At 58.4% G+C, this 19,201-nt stretch overlaps 1 protein-coding gene across 2 annotated transcripts in view; it reads left to right on the top strand.

Moving 5' to 3' along the window:
• The first annotated feature begins 843 nt into the window (after positions 1-843).
• RYR1 (ryanodine receptor 1) overlaps positions 844-19,201 on the top strand; it is a 108,320-nt gene continuing 89,962 nt past the window's right edge. Inside the window, 17 exon segments of one of the 2 annotated variants that reach the window (NM_001101718.1) lie at positions 844-1,484; positions 7,649-7,768; positions 8,655-8,759; positions 9,756-9,830; positions 9,916-9,994; positions 10,234-10,346; positions 10,643-10,736; positions 11,411-11,504; positions 11,633-11,707; positions 12,130-12,286; positions 12,435-12,599; positions 13,793-13,914; positions 14,284-14,479; positions 17,433-17,568; positions 17,652-17,747; positions 17,833-17,951; positions 18,882-19,015. In NM_001101718.1, coding sequence (NP_001095188.1) covers positions 1,437-1,484; positions 7,649-7,768; positions 8,655-8,759; positions 9,756-9,830; positions 9,916-9,994; positions 10,234-10,346; positions 10,643-10,736; positions 11,411-11,504; positions 11,633-11,707; positions 12,130-12,286; positions 12,435-12,599; positions 13,793-13,914; positions 14,284-14,479; positions 17,433-17,568; positions 17,652-17,747; positions 17,833-17,951; positions 18,882-19,015 — 1,928 coding nt within the window. In that variant the 5' untranslated portion in view covers positions 844-1,436. 2 annotated transcript variants of the gene reach the window in all.

The raw sequence follows: 19,201 nt of genomic DNA, 5'->3' as shown, positions 1-19,201 counted from the left end.
CAGCCAGCAAAAAGGGCAGCAGGGCTGATGGGAAAGTGGGCAAAGAGCAGGAGCCAGTAACCAGGAGACCTGCAGCTCTGACAGGCACCTGAGAAGATGCTAGAAATGGGAAGTGCAAAGTAAAGCAACAGCAAGGCACCTCAGAGGGCTGGCAAGAACCAGAAGTTGGGCCGGCGCCGTGGCTCACTAGGCTAATCCTCCGCCTTGCGGCGCTGGCACACTGGGTTCTAGTCCCGGTCGGGGCGCCGGATTCTGTCCCAGTTGCCCCTCTTCCAGGCCAGCTCTCTGCTGTGGCCAGGGAGTGCAGTGGAGGATGGCCCAAGTGCTTGGGCCCTGCACCCCATGGGAGACCAGGAGAAGCACCTGGCTCCTGCCATCGGATCAGTGTGGTGCGCCGGCCGCAGCACGCCAGCCGCGGTGGCCATTGGAGGGTGAACCAACGGCAAAGGAAGACCTTTCTCTCTGTCTCTCTCTCTCACTGTCCACTCTGCCTGTCCAAAAAAAAAAAAAAAAAAAAAAAAAAAAAAAAAAAAAAAAGCTTAATGGTTAGCAACCCTGTTGCTGGGTTCAAAGCACCCCCTCCCTGCCGTGTGACCTTGGGCAAGTCTCTCCACCTGTCTGTGCTGAGATCGCCTGTCTGTAAGGTGGGCACTGATTGTCCCGAGCAGGATATTGTTTATTTTTATAGTTTCCTCTCAACCACAGGAATGATAGCAGGATTGCTGTGAGAACTACTAAATGAAGGCACCTGAAATGCAACAGGTGCACAAAACAGCACTTGTGGCGGTTCTTCCAGTCTCGTTAGGCAGCTTTTCATAATGCCAATAAAAATTGCAATGCCTGGTACAACCGTGACTCTGCACAGGCACTGTTGCAAATGCAGAAAGCACAATATCTCGTTTCACTCAACAACCCTGTGTGGTGGGCACGATCATAGCTCCCCTACCAGACCGGGAAATGAGGTCGGAGAGTAACTAGTCTCAACTGACCCAGGGGAGCCCGGCCTAAGCTGATGTGGCTCGGAGTTACTGCTTTCAATCACCTCGTGCTGCTGTGGGATCTTCTTGGTGCACATCCGGGCCCCGCTGTGTGGTAACCAGCGGGAGTAGCAAATGGGGAGAAAACTCAACGGCCGGCCACACTGGGCTCCCAGGCCCCCGGCTGCGAAGACCTGAGCCCCGGCGCGGGGCCTGTGGGCGGGGCTCCGACGAGGGGCGCGGCCTGCGTGCCCTGGCCCAATGGGGGTTTTAGGGCGGGGACTTCCTTCCTTCCCTGTCCAGCACGCGTGTCTTCCTCGCAGTTCCATCTACCCTGCCGGTGCCTCCGGCGTCCCCAGAGGTCTCCGACCCCAGCCCGCCCCCAGCCCACCTGTCCAGCCTGCGGCCTCTTCTCACTACCCCCCCGACCTCAGCCCGGGTCCCGCGGGCCTCGACATCATGGGTGACGGAGGAGAGGGCGAGGACGAAGTCCAGTTCCTGCGGACGGTGCGTGTCTGTGGGTCAGGGGTCTCGGTGGCTTTTTCTCGGTCTCTGCCCTGCTTGCTGATGGTCTCTGAGGGTCGAGGTCGCCCCCTTTGTCACCTTGGGTGGCTGTCACGCTGTATCCCTGTGTCTTGGAGCCTCCTCCGGCTTTCTCCCTGCAGAGAACTAGCAGGATTGGGGGCTGCAGTGTGGGGAGGGGGTTTCCAGCTGCCCTTCCTGCCGACATTACCGATTTGTTGCTGGCAAGTGGGGCCGCTGGAGGAGCACCCCTGCCACCACCCTGGAAGCAGGCACTTGGGGAAGGTGGCTCTAATTCCTGGGCTTAATTTAGCCATCCCGCCACCCCCACCCAGCCCTAATTCTCTCCTTGCTCCAGACTCTGACCTATTTAAATTCTTGGGAAGGGGGCTGGGGTGGGCTGGAGGACACAACTCCTTTCAACTCCCAGCCCATGAGGGTCTCTGGGGGAGGGAGTGTCCCTCAGGTTCTGGGTCTTTCTTTCCCCCTTGGTTTAGGGGAAGAGGATGACATGTGGCCGCTGTTGGCCTGTGAGGGTCTCTGTGCTGTGACTCTCCTTGTCCATTTCTTTGGGAGTCTCTGTCTGTGTGCCCTGGCTTCCGGCCCCCTGCACTTCACCGTCTCCCTCCGTCTCTCCCTGCTTCTCTGGTCCCCAGTGGGGGGCAGGGTTGGGAATGGGAGCAACAGGTGTCCCTCCCAGAATAGCCCTCTTTTCTGGGGCCTGGGCAGGGAGGGGACGGAGAGGGAGGGGCTGCTCCTCTCCCAGCCCTTCCCACCTCCCTCTCTCTCAGTGGCTTAGCTGGGCATGGGAGGGGATGTTCTTTCCTCTGGGCCAGGTCTGCTGACCCTGCACCGGCCCTGAGTCCACACAGAAAATGCTGCGTCAGCATTCCGGACCCAGAATAGGACCTGGGCTAGCCGGGTCTGGTTTCCGGGGAGGGAGGAACAAACAGCTGGGGCGGGAGTGAAGGATGGGGACAGCTGGACGGGAGGCCACCCGCAGGAGGGACTCTTGCCTGGCCTGAGCCCCTTAGCAGGCACCATGGGCTGGGCTTGGACCTTCCCCGGCCCTAATAAGACCACAGTCACGGCCGCCAGGCCCTGTGCCCAGGGCCCCAGCCTCCTGGGGCATCTAATTATACCCTTGCTGCCCTATCTTCTGAGGTAGGGCCCTATCTTTATCTCCCTGGGAGAGCTGAGAGAAAGAAGGACCCAGGGGTAGAACCCCTTGCCCAAGGTCAAGGCCAGGAAGTGGCATCTCTGGACGCCCTCCGGCCCAGCCCCTCTGCTTTCGCTGGAGAGCGGAGCCCTGACTTGCGGGGGGAGCTTGAGGGGGTCCCAGAGGTTTGGCTCTGGCACCCCTGGGCCCCAGCTGGGGTCCATTTTTTTTCCTGAATGTTACTGAGGTTCTGTAGCGACTGTCTCAGCCTTTTTGGGCCACACTCCACCCATAGGGAGCATACTCTGTACTGCCAACCGCTACGTGCTCATGTGAATGGACAGTCTGCAAATTCAGCCTTGTGGAGACGTAATGGACATGCAGCAAATTGTACCTGTTTTAGGTGTTATAGTTCAAGTTGTACGCACCCGTGCAACTGCTATGGTGATCAAGGCATAGAGCAGTCTCCTTCAGCCGGAAATTCTTCCGTGTCATTGCAATGGTCGCCCTACACCCGGCATTGAGTCATTATTCACTCTGCCAGAGACTTCTAGCGCTTTGGATACACTGAGAGGACTTCAAAGAGTCCATAGAAAATGGAATTAGAACATGTTTGTTTTGGTGCAAAACTTCTAAAATTCATGCATGCGAGGGATCTTCAAAAAGTTTATGTGAAATGTGTTTTATGAAAAACCAAGGCATGGATTTCAAAACATTTTTTTTTGCACCAAAATAAACTTAGTCTGTGTGTTTAAATGTGTCTTTCTTCTTTTGCTCAATGTAATATTTATGGGGCCGGTGCTGTGGTGTAGTAGGTTAAGTCTACGCCTGTGGCATGAGCATCCCATATGGGCGCCAGTTTGTGTCCTAGCTGCTCCCTTTCTGATCCAGCTCCCTGCTAAGGGTCTGGGAAAGCAGTGGAAGACAGCCCAAGTGCTTGAGCCCGTGTGATATTTCTGACATTCATCCAGGTAGCATGTTTTTTTTTTTTTTAAAGATTTTATTTATTTATTTGACAGTCAGAGTTACACACAGAGAGAAGGAGAGGCAGAGAGAGAGAGGTCTTCCATCCACTAGTTCACTCCCCAGATGGCCGCAACGGCCTGAGCTGTGCTGATCCGAAGCCAGAAGCCAGGAGCTTCTTCTGGGTCTTCCACGTGGGTGCAGGGGCACAAGGACTTGGGCCATCTTCTACTGCTTTCCCAGGCCATAGCAGAGAGCTGGATTGGAAGTGGAGCAACTGGGACTAGAACCAGTGCCCATATGGGATGCTGGCGCTTCAGGCCAGGGCTTTAACCTGCTGCGCCAAAGCACCGGCCTCCAGGTAGCATGTTCTGAGAGTCCATTCCTTTCTGTTTCTGAGGACATTCCTTTGTGTGACTGTCCCTCAATTTGTCTATCAGTTCACCTGCTGGTGGACATGTGACTTGTCTACAATTTTTGCTGTTACGGCCAATCCCTTGAATACTAGCAAACTTATTTTTAAAAATTATTTGAGAAAGAGAAAGAGAGAGAGAGAGCGATCGATCTTGTCTGTCTGCTGGTTCACTCCCCAAGTGCCCACTGAAAAGTTTCACAAAATGCAGACAGCCCTGGGAGCATGACTGGCATGTTGCTATTTTCTGTCCTTGCTGTATTTAATTTTTTAAGCAACCCCTCCCCCCAGACTGCTGAGGCTGGGGTTTCTCAGAGGCTGACCCAGGTCAGAAACTCTGGGGGTCCGGTTAACAGCATGCACTCCCTGCTGCTCTCAGATCGGCTACACCTGGCAGCGGCGGCGGCGGTGGTGGGGGAGGACTGGAGCAGCACTCTGGTACAGGAGTCTGAGAATTTGTCTTTAGGATTCGGTCCTGTCTCTGGTCTGCATCCTGGCTTTGTCTTTCATTTGTTTCCAAACCTTGAGGAAACTGATTCTTCCCCACCCTCCCCCATCTCAGTTGCCTCATCTGGAAAAATGGGACCAATAATATGTCCAAGTTGAGGGGCCCATGCAAGTGTCTCTCTCGCCTCATTTCCTCCCACTGCACCCCTCTTCTGCCACCACCACCACGCTGTCTCCCTTTCTGTTCCTCAACACCCCCAGCACCCTCCAGCCTCAGCCTCTTTGCAGGCTGCCCCTTTTTCTGGAACATTCTCCCCCCCCCCACACACACACAGAGGAGCAGGCCTGATTCCTCATCGTTATTTGGACTAGGCTCAGCTCAAATGTCACCTCCTTGGAGAGGCTGTCACTTCACCCCTCGCTGATGTCATCCCTCCCTCCACAAAGCCACTCTCTTACATCACCCTGGGTTATTTTTTCCATAACACTTATCACTGACATTGAAATTATGTATTTATTCACCTGTCCGGTGCCTGTCTCTGCTGCAAAGGCATCAGCCCCTGAGGGCTGGGACTTTTGTCTACGTTATTCGCTGCTGTCTATTCATTGCGTAGATCAGGGCCTGGCACGTAGCAGGATGCTCGGCTAGTGTCTGTTGAATGGGTGTAAGCCCTGAACACAAGGCCCGGCCCCAGGAGAGGCTTAATAAATGCCAGCTGCACGATGACTGTGGGTAGGTAGGAGGCATTGCCAACCAATCCAAGGAGAATGCACATCATCTTTTAACTCAACTGAACTCTTAAAAACTCTGCATTTATTTATGAGGTGGGGGAGAGAGAGCACACTGGCTCCCATTCACTACTTTGCTCCCCAAAGGCCACCAGGGTGGAGGTAGGGCCCCAATGACTTGACCTATCACTGCTGCCTCCTGGGGTCTCCATTGGCGGGAAGCTGGAGTCAGGAGCCCGAGCTGAGAATCGAACCCACGCACTGCAGCATGGGAGGTGGGCATCTTAACCACTAAATGCCCACTCCTTCCGTGGACTCTGAAGCACCCTCCTCAGTGTCAGGTATGTGCCAGGATGTCAGGGTCAAGGGTCAGGGGACACAGCAGTGCTGGGGCTCCTGCCATCCGGGGGTGCCTCTGTCCCTCCTCAGGCTGCCTGTGGTGTGCAGTGGGCTTGTGCGGGCCAGCGCCCAGGATGGGGACATGTCCGTGGGCTGTGCTCGGAAGGCTGGAGACTTGTGACTTTGGGCAGGTCACCTAACCTGTTTCCCCACTGCTGTGCTCAGCGGCTCAGAGCAGGGTCCCCGTGAGCAACAGGAAGCACGCTGCCTGTCCCCTGTCTCCGGTGCTTTCATAATTAGTTATGGGTTTCAAATGTGGGCTACGATGGTAGTACGAGGGTACGTCCAAAAGTTCTGGAAAATTCCATGAAGATTCGTTTATTTTGAAGTTCATTCATAAGGGAGGTCTCAAAGAGCTTGTGGAGATGCATATTGTACAAGTGTGCACAGATTTCAAAATGTTCCCACCAAAATAAACTTAGCCTGTAATGGATTCCCCACCAACTCTGAAGGACTCGTCTATTTGGAGATGATCTGCAGTTCTTTTTTTTTTTTTTTTTTTGACAGGCAGAGTGGACAGTGAGAGAGAGAGAGACAGAGAGAAAGGTCTTCCTTTGCCTTTGGTTCACCCTCCAATGGCCGCCGCGGCTGGCGCGCTGCGGCCGGCGCACCGTGCTGATCCAATGGCAGGAGCCAGGAGCCAGGTGCTTTTCCTGGTCTCCCATGGGGTGCAGGGCCCAAGCACCTGGGCCATCCTCCACTGCACTCCCTGGCCACAGCAGAGAGCTGGCCTGGAAGAGGGGCAACCGGGACAGAATCCGGCGCCCCGACCGGGACTAGAACCCAGTGTGCCGGCGCCGCTAGGCGGAGGATTAGCCTAGTGAGCCGCGGCGCCGGCTATGATCTGCAGTTCTAAGAGTGTGGTGAACGGAGTCACGGCACTGGAATTCAAGTCCAGCAGTGTGACCTTGCCCAAGGCACCCTCCCGGTCACGTAACCTCATAGGACTAAATGAATCAGTGCATGTCAAGTTTTTGGAAAGGGACCGGCACACAGAAAGTACTTTTATTTGATTTCAAAATGTCATTTATAATTTTGAAATAATTTCCAACCTTCATAAAAAGAGCCAAGGTAAATTCAAAGCACTCCTTTCCTGCCTTCAGCCACTTTCTCCAAATGTTAAGGTGCAGTGACATCCAGTTATCTTTTCTCTCTCTCTCTCCACACACTTTTCCTAAGCTGCCCGGGGAGAGAACTGTAGGTTTGGTGTCCTTAGCCCCCAAATACTTCAGTGTGCGCTTCCTAAAGTCGGGGCGGTCTCCTACAAAGCCACAGGGCGGTGATCTGGGTCAGCAATCAGAGTACTGACTGGACATGTCAGCTGGGTCACCGTCCTCAGCCAGCTCTCCCCAGGGGTCCCCTCCCGCTGGGGCTCAGGTGCATACATGAGGCTGTTCTTAAAGCAACACACGCCGAAGAGGAGCAATTAGAGTTAGAGCCGGGGGAGCTTCGCGATTTCACTTGGCGCTCTGCTTCTGCTCCCCGCAGTGATCAGACTCCACCTGGGAGGCCTCCGGAGCAGCTGCACCCGAGTTCAAATCCTAGCTCCTCCTCTTACCAGCTGTGTGCCTGGGGCAGCCAGCATCCCTCCTGGAGTGTTTCCCCGTGGAGAGATGCTGGCTCTTGGCTCACAGGGATGTCAGCACTGGGCAGCCGGCTCAGCTATGACCCCTGCAGGCTTGTGCGGGCCGGTATTACTGGTCACTAATTTAAAAAGAATTTTTTTTTTTTTTATTTGAGAGGGAAGGAAGGAGGGAGAGAGACAGAGACCAAAAATACCCAGCCCAGGTCTTCCACGAGGGTGGCAAGGACCCAGGTACCTCAGCCATCACCTGCTGCCTCCCAGCAGGAAGCTGGATCGGAAGCAGAGCTGGGACTGGAACCCGGGCACTCAGTACGGGACGGGGGCGTCCCAGGTGGCCTCCTAACCACTGTCCCAGTCGCTGTCCTGGTCACTCTCTGTCCCCAAGGAGAAGGGCGGGCTAGCGGCGGTGGGTTTGCAGAGTCCGGCCGTGACCAGAGCCTTCCGTGCGTCCCCAGGACGACGAGGTGGTCCTGCAGTGCAGCGCCACCGTCCTCAAGGAGCAGCTGAAGCTGTGCCTGGCCGCCGAGGGCTTCGGCAACCGCCTCTGCTTCCTGGAGCCCACCAGCAACGCCCAGGTCTGCGCCTGCGCGGCGGGGGTGGGGGGGTGGGGGGGTGGGGGCGGGGCCGCGGGCAGGGCGTCTGAGGGGGTGCTGACAGGGAGGGTGCTGAGGGGTGCGCTGGAGGGAGGGGCCGGGCGGGCATTGAGGGGGGCTCTTGGGGAGGGGCTGGTGCCTGAGGTGTGGGGGGGCGTAGGCCACCTGAGGGGTGTGGCGGCTTGAGGGTCCTGGATTGCAGCTGTCTAGGGGAAGAGGCTCTGAGGGGCTGAGACTTGGGTCTGGGGTGGAGCTGGAAGCTGAGGGGGCAGCAGGCCTTGGGCCCAAGGTGAAAGGGCTGGGGTGGGGGCGCTAGGAGGGGGCTGGCTGAGAGGCAGAGGGAGGAGCCTGGGTGGACGGCAGGGCTGACAGGGAAGGGACCCGGAATGCACGGGGGGACGAGCTGACCGAGCCCGTGTCAGAGATGGGGGGGCATCAAGTGAGACCCCCCTGTGGCTGTGAAGCAGAGGTTCATGGGTGCTTGAGGGTAGAGGTAGGAACTAGAGCCGTCCTATGCTGAGGGCAGGGGGTGGGCTTCCTCGGGGCTTGTGGGGTTATCTCCAGCGGAGGCATAGCATGTCTGACAGGGGAGGCTGAGGGTGCCCAGGAAATGGGGCGGGACACAGGGGGCTCGGGCAGGAGGGTGGCATGGAAGCTTCTGTGGAGGTGTCTGAGGGGGGAGGCATGAAGAGGTGTTTGTGGGATGTGGGCGCAGAGTCAGTGTGTCTGAGGGTGGCGGCAGAGGGCAGGGGATTCTTGTGGGGCTTGGTTGGGGTGGGGGCACGGGTTTTCAGACTGAGGGAGGAAGCGGGCCAGGGAAGGGCCGTCAGGGGTCCTCAGGCTTCCCCTTCCTACCCCGTCTCCTCAGAATGTGCCCCCCGACCTGGCCATCTGCTGCTTCACCCTGGAGCAGTCCCTGTCGGTCCGCGCCCTGCAGGAGATGCTGGCCAACACCGTGGAGGCTGGCGTGGAGGTGAGGACCCCGGGGGGTGGGGCTCGGGGCCGGGCTGGGCGGGGGGGTTTGGGGGCTGGCTCACCATCTGCTCTTCTTCCTCTCTCGCCCCGCCCACACAGGCCCTCAATTTGGATAAGTGGGTAGGTCTGGCCTTGGGTGTCCTCTGTCCTTCCCATGCCTCCTGACCCCAGGCCCGCCTCTCGGGCCCACACCCTGCACACTGGGGCTGGGGGTTCTCCCCCACCCCACCGTCAGGGGCTGTGGAGCCCAGAACAGGCCAGGCAGGCAGGCAGGAAGGAAGGGGGTAGGGGCTTCTGAGCCCCCGTTCCCCCCTGCCTGCTGTTCACTCCTTCCCTCCGACCCTGACCCGACCCTGACCCCAGCTCCTCTACGCATGGGTCCTCCCATCCCCCCCAGTGTAGGACCCCTCCGGTCCAGGAGCGGGTCTGCCATGTGATCCCGAGGTCCTATCACATGGCCCCCCCGAGCATGGGCATGTGGCAGCTGTGGTGGGAGGCATGAGGGCGTCATGCAGCCGGACGTACCCCCGCCCCCAGAAGGGCCGAGAGTCAGCCCAGGTCACCTCACTGTGGGTGATGCTCACCTATTTGACAACTGCCAGGACTCTCCCAGGGCACCCCAGCCGCAGCTCAGAGGGGGCCGAGGGCTGCGGAACACAAGGCAGTGCGGCTCCTCTGAGAGTCCCAGGCTCCTGGGAGATGGGGTCATGTTCCCTGCATGACTTTGGGGCCTGGTCAACAAGGTGAAGGAGGCAGGGAGGACAGAGTGGCCCCCTGGGAATTTTGAGCACCCCGTCTGTAGGCCCTGGCTTCCATGGAGGGGGAAACTGAGGCAAGGCAGCTGGTGAGGGTCTGAACTGAGCTTCCTTCCCTCCAGGCCTGAGCATGGTATCGTGTGGGGGCGCACACCATCGCCTGGGAACAGGCCGGGGGTCTCAGGAGTTTGGGAGTCTGGGGTCTGTGTTGACTGTGTGCCCTTCCCCCACCCCCACAGTCATCCCAGGGCGGGGGACACAGGACACTCCTGTATGGCCATGCCATCCTGCTCCGGCATGCACACAGCCGCATGGTGAGTGCCTGGGCTAGGGGGCAAGGTGGGCACGTGGGCAGGGGCTGGGCAGCCAGAGGAAGCTGACCTCCCTCTCCAACCTTAGTACCTGAGCTGCCTCACGACCTCCCGCTCCATGACTGACAAGCTGGCTTTTGACGTGGGACTGCAGGAGGATGCAACAGGTGCTGGGGCTGCAAGGGTGTGGCGGAGAGCCCACGGGCAGGGGTCAGGTCTGCAGGACTCCCCAGGGGCGGGCAGGACTCCCCAGGGGCGGGCAGGACTCCCCAGGGGCGGGCAGGAATGGGCACCCGTCGGGCAGAGAGTGGGTGGTGGCAACATCATCTAGCCAAGCGCCCGGGGCGGGGCTGTGGCTGGGGCTGTGTGGGCCAGAGCCCCCTGACGTCCCCCCACCACACCCCAGGAGAGGCCTGTTGGTGGACCATGCACCCAGCCTCCAAGCAGAGATCGGAAGGAGAGAAGGTCCGCGTCGGGGACGACCTCATCCTTGTCAGCGTCTCCTCCGAGCGCTACCTGGTGAGCAGCCCCACCTGCTCCAGGGCTGGGGGCTGCACTACGTCAGCCCCCACCTCCTCCTCGTGGTTCGCCTGGCTGGGGGTTCCGTCCCCTAAAATCCCAGCGCCCACTTTCCTGGCCTCTGACATCTAATGTCCCAGTTTCTGAACCCCCATTTCCTGACTCGATCTCCATTTCCTGACCTGTGACCTCCCATTTCCTGTGTCCCATCTGTGGTTTCCTGGTGTCCCCCCCGATTTCTGGGACTGTTGTCACCCCACCATCATCTCTGACTGCCTCATGCTGCTGGCCCCCAGCACCTGTCGACGGCCAGTGGGGAGCTCCAGGTTGATGCCTCCTTCATGCAGACCCTGTGGAACATGAACCCCATCTGCTCCTGCTGTGAAGAGGGTAAGGGCCCCATGCCGCTGGCCCCTGCACTGAGACCCTCAAACAGACCCCCCAGTGTTGCTTCTGGATGGACCCTCAGACTAGGCCCCCAGATTATGTCCCACTGATCAGAACCCTGGAGCCCAGATCCCCCGACCCGAAAGGCAGTGTCAGACTCCCGGAGTGTCAGTCCCCAATCCTCTCACTCCAAGCTCAGGCCCCGGAGGTCAGCGCCCTAAACTCAGATCCCAGCCTTAGAACCTCACCTGTGGGGCTTCTCCCTCAGACCATGAGTGGAGACGGCGACATTAGCCCCACAAACCCAGACCCCCAAACTCAAACCTCGGACCCCAGACTCGAGGCCACCAGCCTCAGACTTCCAAGTCTCCACTTGATATCTCAGAAGCACAAACTCAGCACCTTCAAGCACAGCCTCCCAGCCTGCTATCCTCACCCCTGCACATCCAGACCCCCCAAGTTTAGGTCCCTAACCCCAGATCCCCAGCTCATGCCTCCACCTTGGCCCAGACCTAACACGACTATTTCAAACCCTGGATTCAGATCTCCAACTGCAGCCCCTCAGGTTAACCCCCAGCCACCCACAAGGGAGAGCCAGGGCCCCTGGACCCCACCCTGGCTCCTGGGCCTCCGTGGGCCCAGCCTCCTTATGGCCTCCTTCCCTTGCGCCTCCCCAGGCTACGTGACGGGGGGCCACGTCCTCCGCCTCTTCCACGGACACATGGACGAGTGCTTGACTATTTCTGCTGCTGACAGCGACGACCAGCGCAGGTCTGGGCTTGGCGCAAGCGGGCCGGTGGTTTAGAGGTGGGCGTGGCCCGAGTGGGCAGGGACCAGGTTCTGGAGGGGCGGAGCCCGACTCCCCACCCTCCCTCTCCCCCGCCCCTCTGTGTTCCCAGGCTCGTCTACTACGAGGGGGGAGCCGTGTGCACGCACGCCCGCTCCCTCTGGAGGCTGGAACCCCTGAGAATCAGGTGCGCTGGGGGCTGGGCTGGGGGATGGGGTGGGGAGGGGGCTGCTGGGAGGGGTCTTGAAGGAAGGTCTGAGAAGGAGATTGGAGGATTTGAGTGACACTTCGGGGAGCCCCAGAGAGGAAGGTCCCCGGGGACCCTGGGATGGTGGAGGGAAGGAGGTCTCGGGAGGGTGGGGGTCTTTGAGGGAGACATCAGGGGGTCCAGAGTGGAGCTGTGCAGGCGTCTAGATGAACCGGGGGCCCTGGAGATGTGAGGATCTGAGAGAGGAACACTGGAGCTCCTAAGAAGGATTTGGGGGGGCCGAGGAAGGTCTGGTGGGCCCTGGAAGAGAGTTGGAGGTGTGAGGAGTTCTGGAGCAAAGCTGTGATGTCCATGGGAGGACTCGGGGGTCCTCTGACTCCTCTGGTACTTCACCTCCGCAGCTGGAGTGGAAGCCACCTGCGCTGGGGCCAGCCACTGCGGATCCGGCATGTCACCACCGGACGGTACCTGGCGCTCACCGAGGACCAGGGCCTGGTGGTGGTCGATGCCTGCAAGGCCCACACCAAGGCCACCTCCTTCTGTTTCCGTGTCTCCAAGGTCGGCGGGGTTCCGGGCACCCTCCCCCACCTGAAGCCCTGACTCCTCCCCTCCACACACCCCACATCCCACACCTCCATCTCACTGTGGGGATTTCCCATAAAAGGCCCAGGCAGGGGAGGCTGACCTCTGCCCCCTGCCCCTGCAGGAGAAGCTGGACACGGCCCCCAAGCGAGACGTGGAGGGCATGGGCCCGCCTGAGATCAAGTACGGGGAGTCGCTGTGCTTTGTGCAGCACGTGGCCTCGGGCCTGTGGCTCACCTACGCCGCCCCTGACCCCAAGGCCCTGCGGCTGGGCGTGCTGAAGAAGAAGGTGGGCGGCTGGCGGGGTGGGGGAGGGCCATGTTCAGCCTTCGGAACTGTGAGGATGGGATGAGGAAAAGACAGAGACATGGGAAAGAAGAAAGAGGGGGGCAGAAACATAGAGACAGGAAAAGCAGAGACTGACAGACATGGAGATGGAAGAATAAAGACAGAAACAAACATAGTGACAGACTGCGAGTAATGTTCAACAATTACTAAGTACCCAGGTTGTCCTGGATGTGTGTGTGTGTGTGTGTGTGTGTGTAACAGGTGAGCTGTTTCCTGCCTGTTTCCTGCCCTCCTCGTGTGTGCAGAGACAGTCAATAAACTGCCTGTAATGAAGCTCACAGATATACAATGCAGGGGCAGGGAAGCTACTTCTGACAGAGGGAAGACAGTGTGCAAAGGCCCTGAGTTGGAATGAGCTTGATTTGTTGCAATATCAGAAAGAAGAACCAGTGTGGCTGGAGCAGAGTGAGTGAGGGGCCCGTGGTGAGACAAGGGCAGAGAGGGGTGGGCATAGACCCTGGAGGGTCTTAACCTGAGTGAGATGGAACCACAAGAGAGTTTGAGGCCGGCGCCGCAGCTCAATAGGCTAATCCTCCGCCTGTGGCGCTGGCATCCCGGGTTCTAGTCCTGGTTGGGGTGCCGGATTCTGTTCCGGTTGCCCCTCTTCCAGGCCAGCTCTCTGCTGTGGCCCGGGAGTGCAGTGGAGGATGGCCCAAGTGCTTGGGCCCTGCACCCCATGGGAGACCAGGAGAAGTACCTGGCTCCTGGCTTTGGATCAGCGCGGTGCTGAGGGTGAACCAACGGTAAAGGAAGACCTTTCTCTCTCTCTCTCTCTCTCTCTCTCTCTCTCTCTCTCTCTCCACTCTGCCTGTAAAAAAAAAAAAAAAAAGAGAGAGAGAGAGAGAGTTTGAGCAGGACAGGAAGCTGTCCCGACTCACGGTCACAGGGCTCCTAGGCTGCCTGTTGTTGGAGAGAGAGAAGGAGAGAGACACAAAAATAGACGAGAGAGAATCACGGAGAGACGGAGAGAGGACAGAGAGACGGAGACGGAGACCAAGATAACCAGGCACAGGGATGGAGGCAAAGGTGGCAGAGAAAGAAGGAAAGATGGAGGAGACTGGCGGAGATTCTGGGGAGTGGGCCAGCCGCGGGTGGCCGGTCCCCTCCTGACCTCCATGTGCCCCCCGCTCCCAGGCCATTCTGCACCAGGAGGGCCACATGGACGATGCACTGTTCCTGACCCGCTGCCAGCAGGAGGAGTCCCAGGCTGCCCGCATGATCCACAGCACTGCCGGCCTGTACAATCAGTTCATCAAGTGAGCCCCCGCCCGCCCACCCACCCATGGCGTTCACGCACCTGACTGCTTTAATCTCTAGACTCTGACCCCTTGCTGAACACACACACCCCTGACCTCTAACAGCTGAACTCTGTACTCTTGACCCCGCAACTGTGACCTCTGACCTCACGTGTCTGGTCATCTCCTGGCTTTCACACCCTGACCTTGGATTTCCCCAGCCATGACGTCTGCTTCCCTGACCCCTGTGCCCAGTCGCTCTCCCCTTGACCGCTGTGTGACCTTGGACCAAGGCCTTCTTCTCTGGGTCTCAGTGTCTCTCTCTGTAGAATGGGTGTGTCAGGAAGGCCTGCCCTGCCTGACCACTGAGTCACCCCGCTCTACCTGCAGGGGCCTGGACAGCTTCAGCGGGAAGCCCCGGGGCTCAGGGCCGCCGGCTGGCCCTGCGCTGCCCATCGAGGCCGTCATCCTGAGCCTGCAGGACCTCATTGGCTACTTCGAGCCGCCCTCGGAGGAGCTGCAGCACGAGGAAAAGCAGAGCAAGCTGCGCAGCCTGCGCAACCGCCAGAGCCTCTTCCAGGAGGAGGTGTGGCCGGCGAGGGAGGGGCGTGGCCTGCAGGGCAGGGGCGGAGCCGGGCGCGGGGCGGGGCCGGGTGCGGGCTAAGAGAAAGAGGGGGCAGGGCAGAGGGAGGCGCTGGAGAAGGACTTGGGCCCGTGCGAAAGGGAGGGGGCGGGCCTTGAGGAGAGGGGGCGGGGCAGAGGGAGGGGCAGTGCATGGCCGGGCGGGGGCGGGGCTATGAGAAAGTGGGAGGCGAGACCTGGAGGGAAGAGGGAGGATGAGCTGGGAGGAGCTGCCCGCTGCGGGGTTGGGGTAGTGGAGGGGCGGGGCTGAGGGGCGGGAGAACAAAACCCGAGTGGGGCGTGGCAGGTACAGGTCAGAGGCAGGTGTTTGGGTATGGGAGGGACTGGGAGTTTGTGTTATGACAGCGCTGAAGGAAGCCATGTGAGATGCTCTACTCAGCCTGGGATGGGTGGGAGGGGCCAGCAGGGGTTAGAGGAGGGGGCTGGACAAAGGTCCCAGGGTCCAATGCCTTGAGCCAGTGATGGGGAAGCTTGCCAGTGCAAAGGCATGTGACCCGACCCCCTCCCCTCCAGGGGCACCTAGTCTGATGGGGGAGGAAGACCAGAGAAGATAATGGTAACAATAGCAAAACGGACCTGAGTGGGATTAGGACAGTCTGTTCAAAACCCTAGACTAGCAGGAGGCAGGTTTAGTGGTTGTTAGCACCTGGAACTAAGCCATTACTAGTAGGGGCTCTGGCTGCCTGGCATCGTCTCAGCAACCTCGTGGCGGGTTGTAATTCTCACATTACACTTGGGGCCATAGAGCCCAGAGACGTGAGCTCGACAGGCATCTACTCCATGAATATACGCGCTGCGAAGGCAGCAGACAGAACCTGTCTGGGTGCAGTTGGGGTGGCAGGGGGAGATAGAAGATCCATAGAACAAGCAAGTCGCATGGCAGGGTAGATGGTGATAGGTGCCAAGGAAGGGGTTTTGCAATTTAGAAGAATGGCAGGCAGGGTGACCTGGAAGTAGACGGGGGGCCGTGTGTGAACCTGACGTGGGGCACCTGGTAGACCGGGGAGAAGGGGGAGTGTGCTTGGCGAGCCTAGAATTAACACGGCGGCTGGGGCGAGAGCGAGAGGCGAGGAGGGTAGGGAGGTGACGAAGACGAGGCCGTGATAGACACTTTGGGGAGCCGCGGGAGGGTTGGGCCTCCTGAGGTCCCGGTTACTGAGTGGCTGAGCCGGTCTGTCTGATTCCAACGTGGTTGTGCTGTCTGCCGGGACTCACTGCCGCCCTTCCGAGCGAGCTGGGCTGCAGGACGCAGACACAAGCAGTCTAAGACTGGAGACAGCCCAGCCTCCCACTAACATCAGAATCCGTCACATGGCACGTCCATTAAACAGAACGCCGCTCGGCGGTGAAATAGAAGATGAAAACAAGCAGCCACGTGCCACAGTGTGCTGGGGTCTCAGAACACAATACAGAGGGGGAAAAAAATCCACCTACGAAAGAATGCTTACCGTATTGCCCATGGTCAAAAACAGGCAACACGCGACTGGGCTGTTTACGCCTGCCCAGGTGGTAAAGACAGAAAAACAAGGGAGAGCTTCCCGGAGCTGGGGGCAGCGCTCAGCCCTGGCAGGGAGGCCCGTGTGGCCTGGGGGCTCTGGGTGTGGATCACGTCCAGGCCGATCTTTACTTCTGCTCGTTAAGTGACACGCACTTGCTTCTTGCTATTTGCGGACTCTAGAGCTGCAGACTTGCCTACCTCTACAGTTCGCTTGTACCCTGAAATCGATACGCAGAGCACTTTTGTGGTCATGTGTAGGCATGCGCAGGGGGGCAGAAAACTTGAGCCTCAGCTGAGCGTGAAGGAGGCAGAGCTGTGCCTCCTGGGCTCGGCTCGCATCCTGTAAACAAGTGTCCTTTTCCAAGTCTGTTTCATGCTGAGTTGTTTTTTTTTTTCTTTGCATTTTTGTGCTTTTGGTTGGCTTCACTGTTTCTTTTTGTTAGAAGGGCAGAGAGACAGAGAATCTCCTGTGTACTGCTTCACTCCCTAAATGCTGGGCGGGGCCAGAGCAGGGAGCCCAGAACTCATTCCAGGTCTCCTACGTGGGTAGCAGGGATCCAGCCACTTGAGCCATCCATCACCAGCTGCCTCTCAGAGTGCGCATTAATGAGAAGCTGGGTTCGAGAGCAGAGCTGGGACTCGAACCCAGGCACTCTCACATGGGGTGTGAGCGTCCCAGCGGCGTCTTAACCACTCTACCAAATGCCTGCCTCGATTTCACTGTTTAAAACGGTTCAGTAGTTTACTGCTAGAGTGCTGGAGTGCATTTCAAAGTGTGAGGCTGTGGTGGTGGGCCTCGCTGAGAGACTGTGTGATAGGTAAGCTTTGTTCAGGCGGGAGGCCAGTGCATTAGGTGTCTTTAAACAAAAACACAAAGCAAGGTTATGTCACGGTTGGTTGATGCAAACGTTGGGGCCAGAGGCTCGCAGGGAGCCCTGTGTTTCCTCTGCCGGCGATGGTTCAGGATTTGATCATTCTGCACTCATGGTGACATTGTCATGAATCAGAGCTGATTGCGTGTGCTTTTTATATGCTTCTCTCTGTGTGGTAATTCACCATAGGAGGAAAAAAAGATGGGAATGCAAAAGGAGAGAGCAGAAGGGTCTCTTGGTGATGGGTGCGAGGCGTGATCTGAGTCATTTGGGACCAGGAGTGGGGTGCTCCGGAGTCCGCGGATGGAGGGGCAGTTGCAGGAAGGGGAGAGAAGGTTGGTCCTGAGAAGGTTGTGCTGTGTGGGGATGCAGGCCGAGAGGTCAGGGAGCCCCGGAGGGGATGGGACTGAAAGGGGGCGCGGAGCTAACGGGTCACGGGACAGTCACTCGTTGAAGGAATATGAAGCAGTGACTCTAAAAGAGACAAAGAAGGGGTGGTCCGGAGCTCTTCCTGTGACCCCATGCAGGGGATGCTCTCCCTGGTCCTGAACTGCATCGACCGCCTGAACGTCTACACCACCGCTGCCCACTTTGCCGAGTATGCAGGGGAAGAGGCAGCTGAGTCCTGGAAAGAGATTGTTAACCTACTCTACGAACTCCTGGGTAAGGAATCCGGGGCCCGGCTCCCTGGAGGCAGACCCGGCCGCCGCCAGCGCCGCTGAGTCTGACGCTTCTGCTTCCCTCAGCCTCTCTGATCCGGGGCAATCGTGCCAACTGTGCCCTCTTCTCCACAAACTTGGACTGGGTGGTCAGCAAACTGGACCGGCTGGAGGCCTCGTCTGGTAGGAGGACCCAGGGGCAGTGGGATGGGGCCTCGGAGGAAGGGAGGGCCCAGGTCACCACACCAGTCACTCTGGCACTGGACAGGCATCCTGGAGGTGCTGTACTGTGTCCTGATTGAGAGTCCCGAGGTGCTGAACATCATCCAGGAGAACCACATCAAGTCCATCATCTCCCTCCTGGACAAGCATGGGAGGAACCACAAGGTCAGCCCCTCACCCCTGACCTCTGAACCTTGAACCCTTCTCACCGCCCCAGACCTCCACTCGCTCCCTCACTCCCTCCCCTGCCCTCATCCATCTCAACTCCTGCCTGGACTCCACACACTTCTGTTTCAGCAGAAATGACTCAAACCCATGGCTCTTAAGTCGATTCTGGGTCACAAACTTACTGTTAGACCTCTTTAGAGATTTATTTATTTATTTGAAAGGCAGAGTTACAGAGAGAGAGAAAGAGAGGGAGAGATAGGAAGAGATCGTCCATCTGCTGTTTCACTCCCCAGATGGCTGCAGTGGCCAAGGCCAGGCTGGGCTGAAGCCAGGAGCTTCTTCCAAGTCTCCACGTGGGTGGCAGGGACCCAAGCACTTGGGCCGACCTCTGCTGCTTTCCCAGGCATATTAGCTGGATTGGAAGTGGAGCAGCCGGGACTCAAACCAGTGCCTATATGGGATGCTGGTGCTGCAGGTAGCAGCTTAACCTGCTACAGCACAATGCTGGCCCCTGAAATGTTGTTAAATTTTTCAGATGTTATAAACCTTAGGTGGGCTGTGTGGATGGGTGTTCTGTAGTTTGCTACAGGCACTGGCAGTTCCTGTCACCCCCTTGCATCACCCACCGGGCTCCTGAAGACACAAGTTTGCAGCCCCTGCTGATCTCAACATCTGTTCTTGGCTCTGGGTCTCTCGCTGACCCTTTCACTCTGCCCTCTGCCCTCTCACCTTACTACTCCAATCTCTCTTACATTGCTGATACTTTATCCCAACCCGTATGACACCCCATCCCCAGTCTCTTAGCAGACCTTCATCCTTGACCCTTGACCTTTCTCTGCGGTCTCTGACTTTCAGCGTTCACTACTTCCTCTCGGTCACCCTGCCCTGGGACCCTCACGCTCTTTGAACTCTGACCTCAACCTCTAGGTTCTGGACGTGCTGTGCTCCCTGTGTGTGTGCAATGGCGTGGCTGTGCGCTCCAACCAAGATCTCATCACCGAGAATCTGCTCCCTGGCCGTGAGCTGCTGCTGCAGACAAACCTTATCAACTACGTCACCAGGTCTGACCCTTGACCCCAGAACTTAGAGCCTCCAAACCGTTTCCCTGCCCCCGGGTCGCCAGGGACAGTGGCTCCTGCCCCGGGATTAGCGCCTGGTGCTCACAGCTGCCCACTCCCACCCCAGCTCCACGTGGCGTCCCGCTCCTCTTGCCTCCGCTGGGCTCTGCTCGGCCTCTGTTTCCCCCT

This window comes from Oryctolagus cuniculus, chromosome 18 (genome assembly GCF_964237555.1).
Source record: "Oryctolagus cuniculus chromosome 18, mOryCun1.1, whole genome shotgun sequence".
NCBI lineage: Eukaryota > Metazoa > Chordata > Mammalia > Lagomorpha > Leporidae > Oryctolagus > Oryctolagus cuniculus.
The sequence above is the reverse complement of the archived record's forward strand: the minus strand, read 5'-3'. Positions and strand labels throughout refer to the sequence as shown.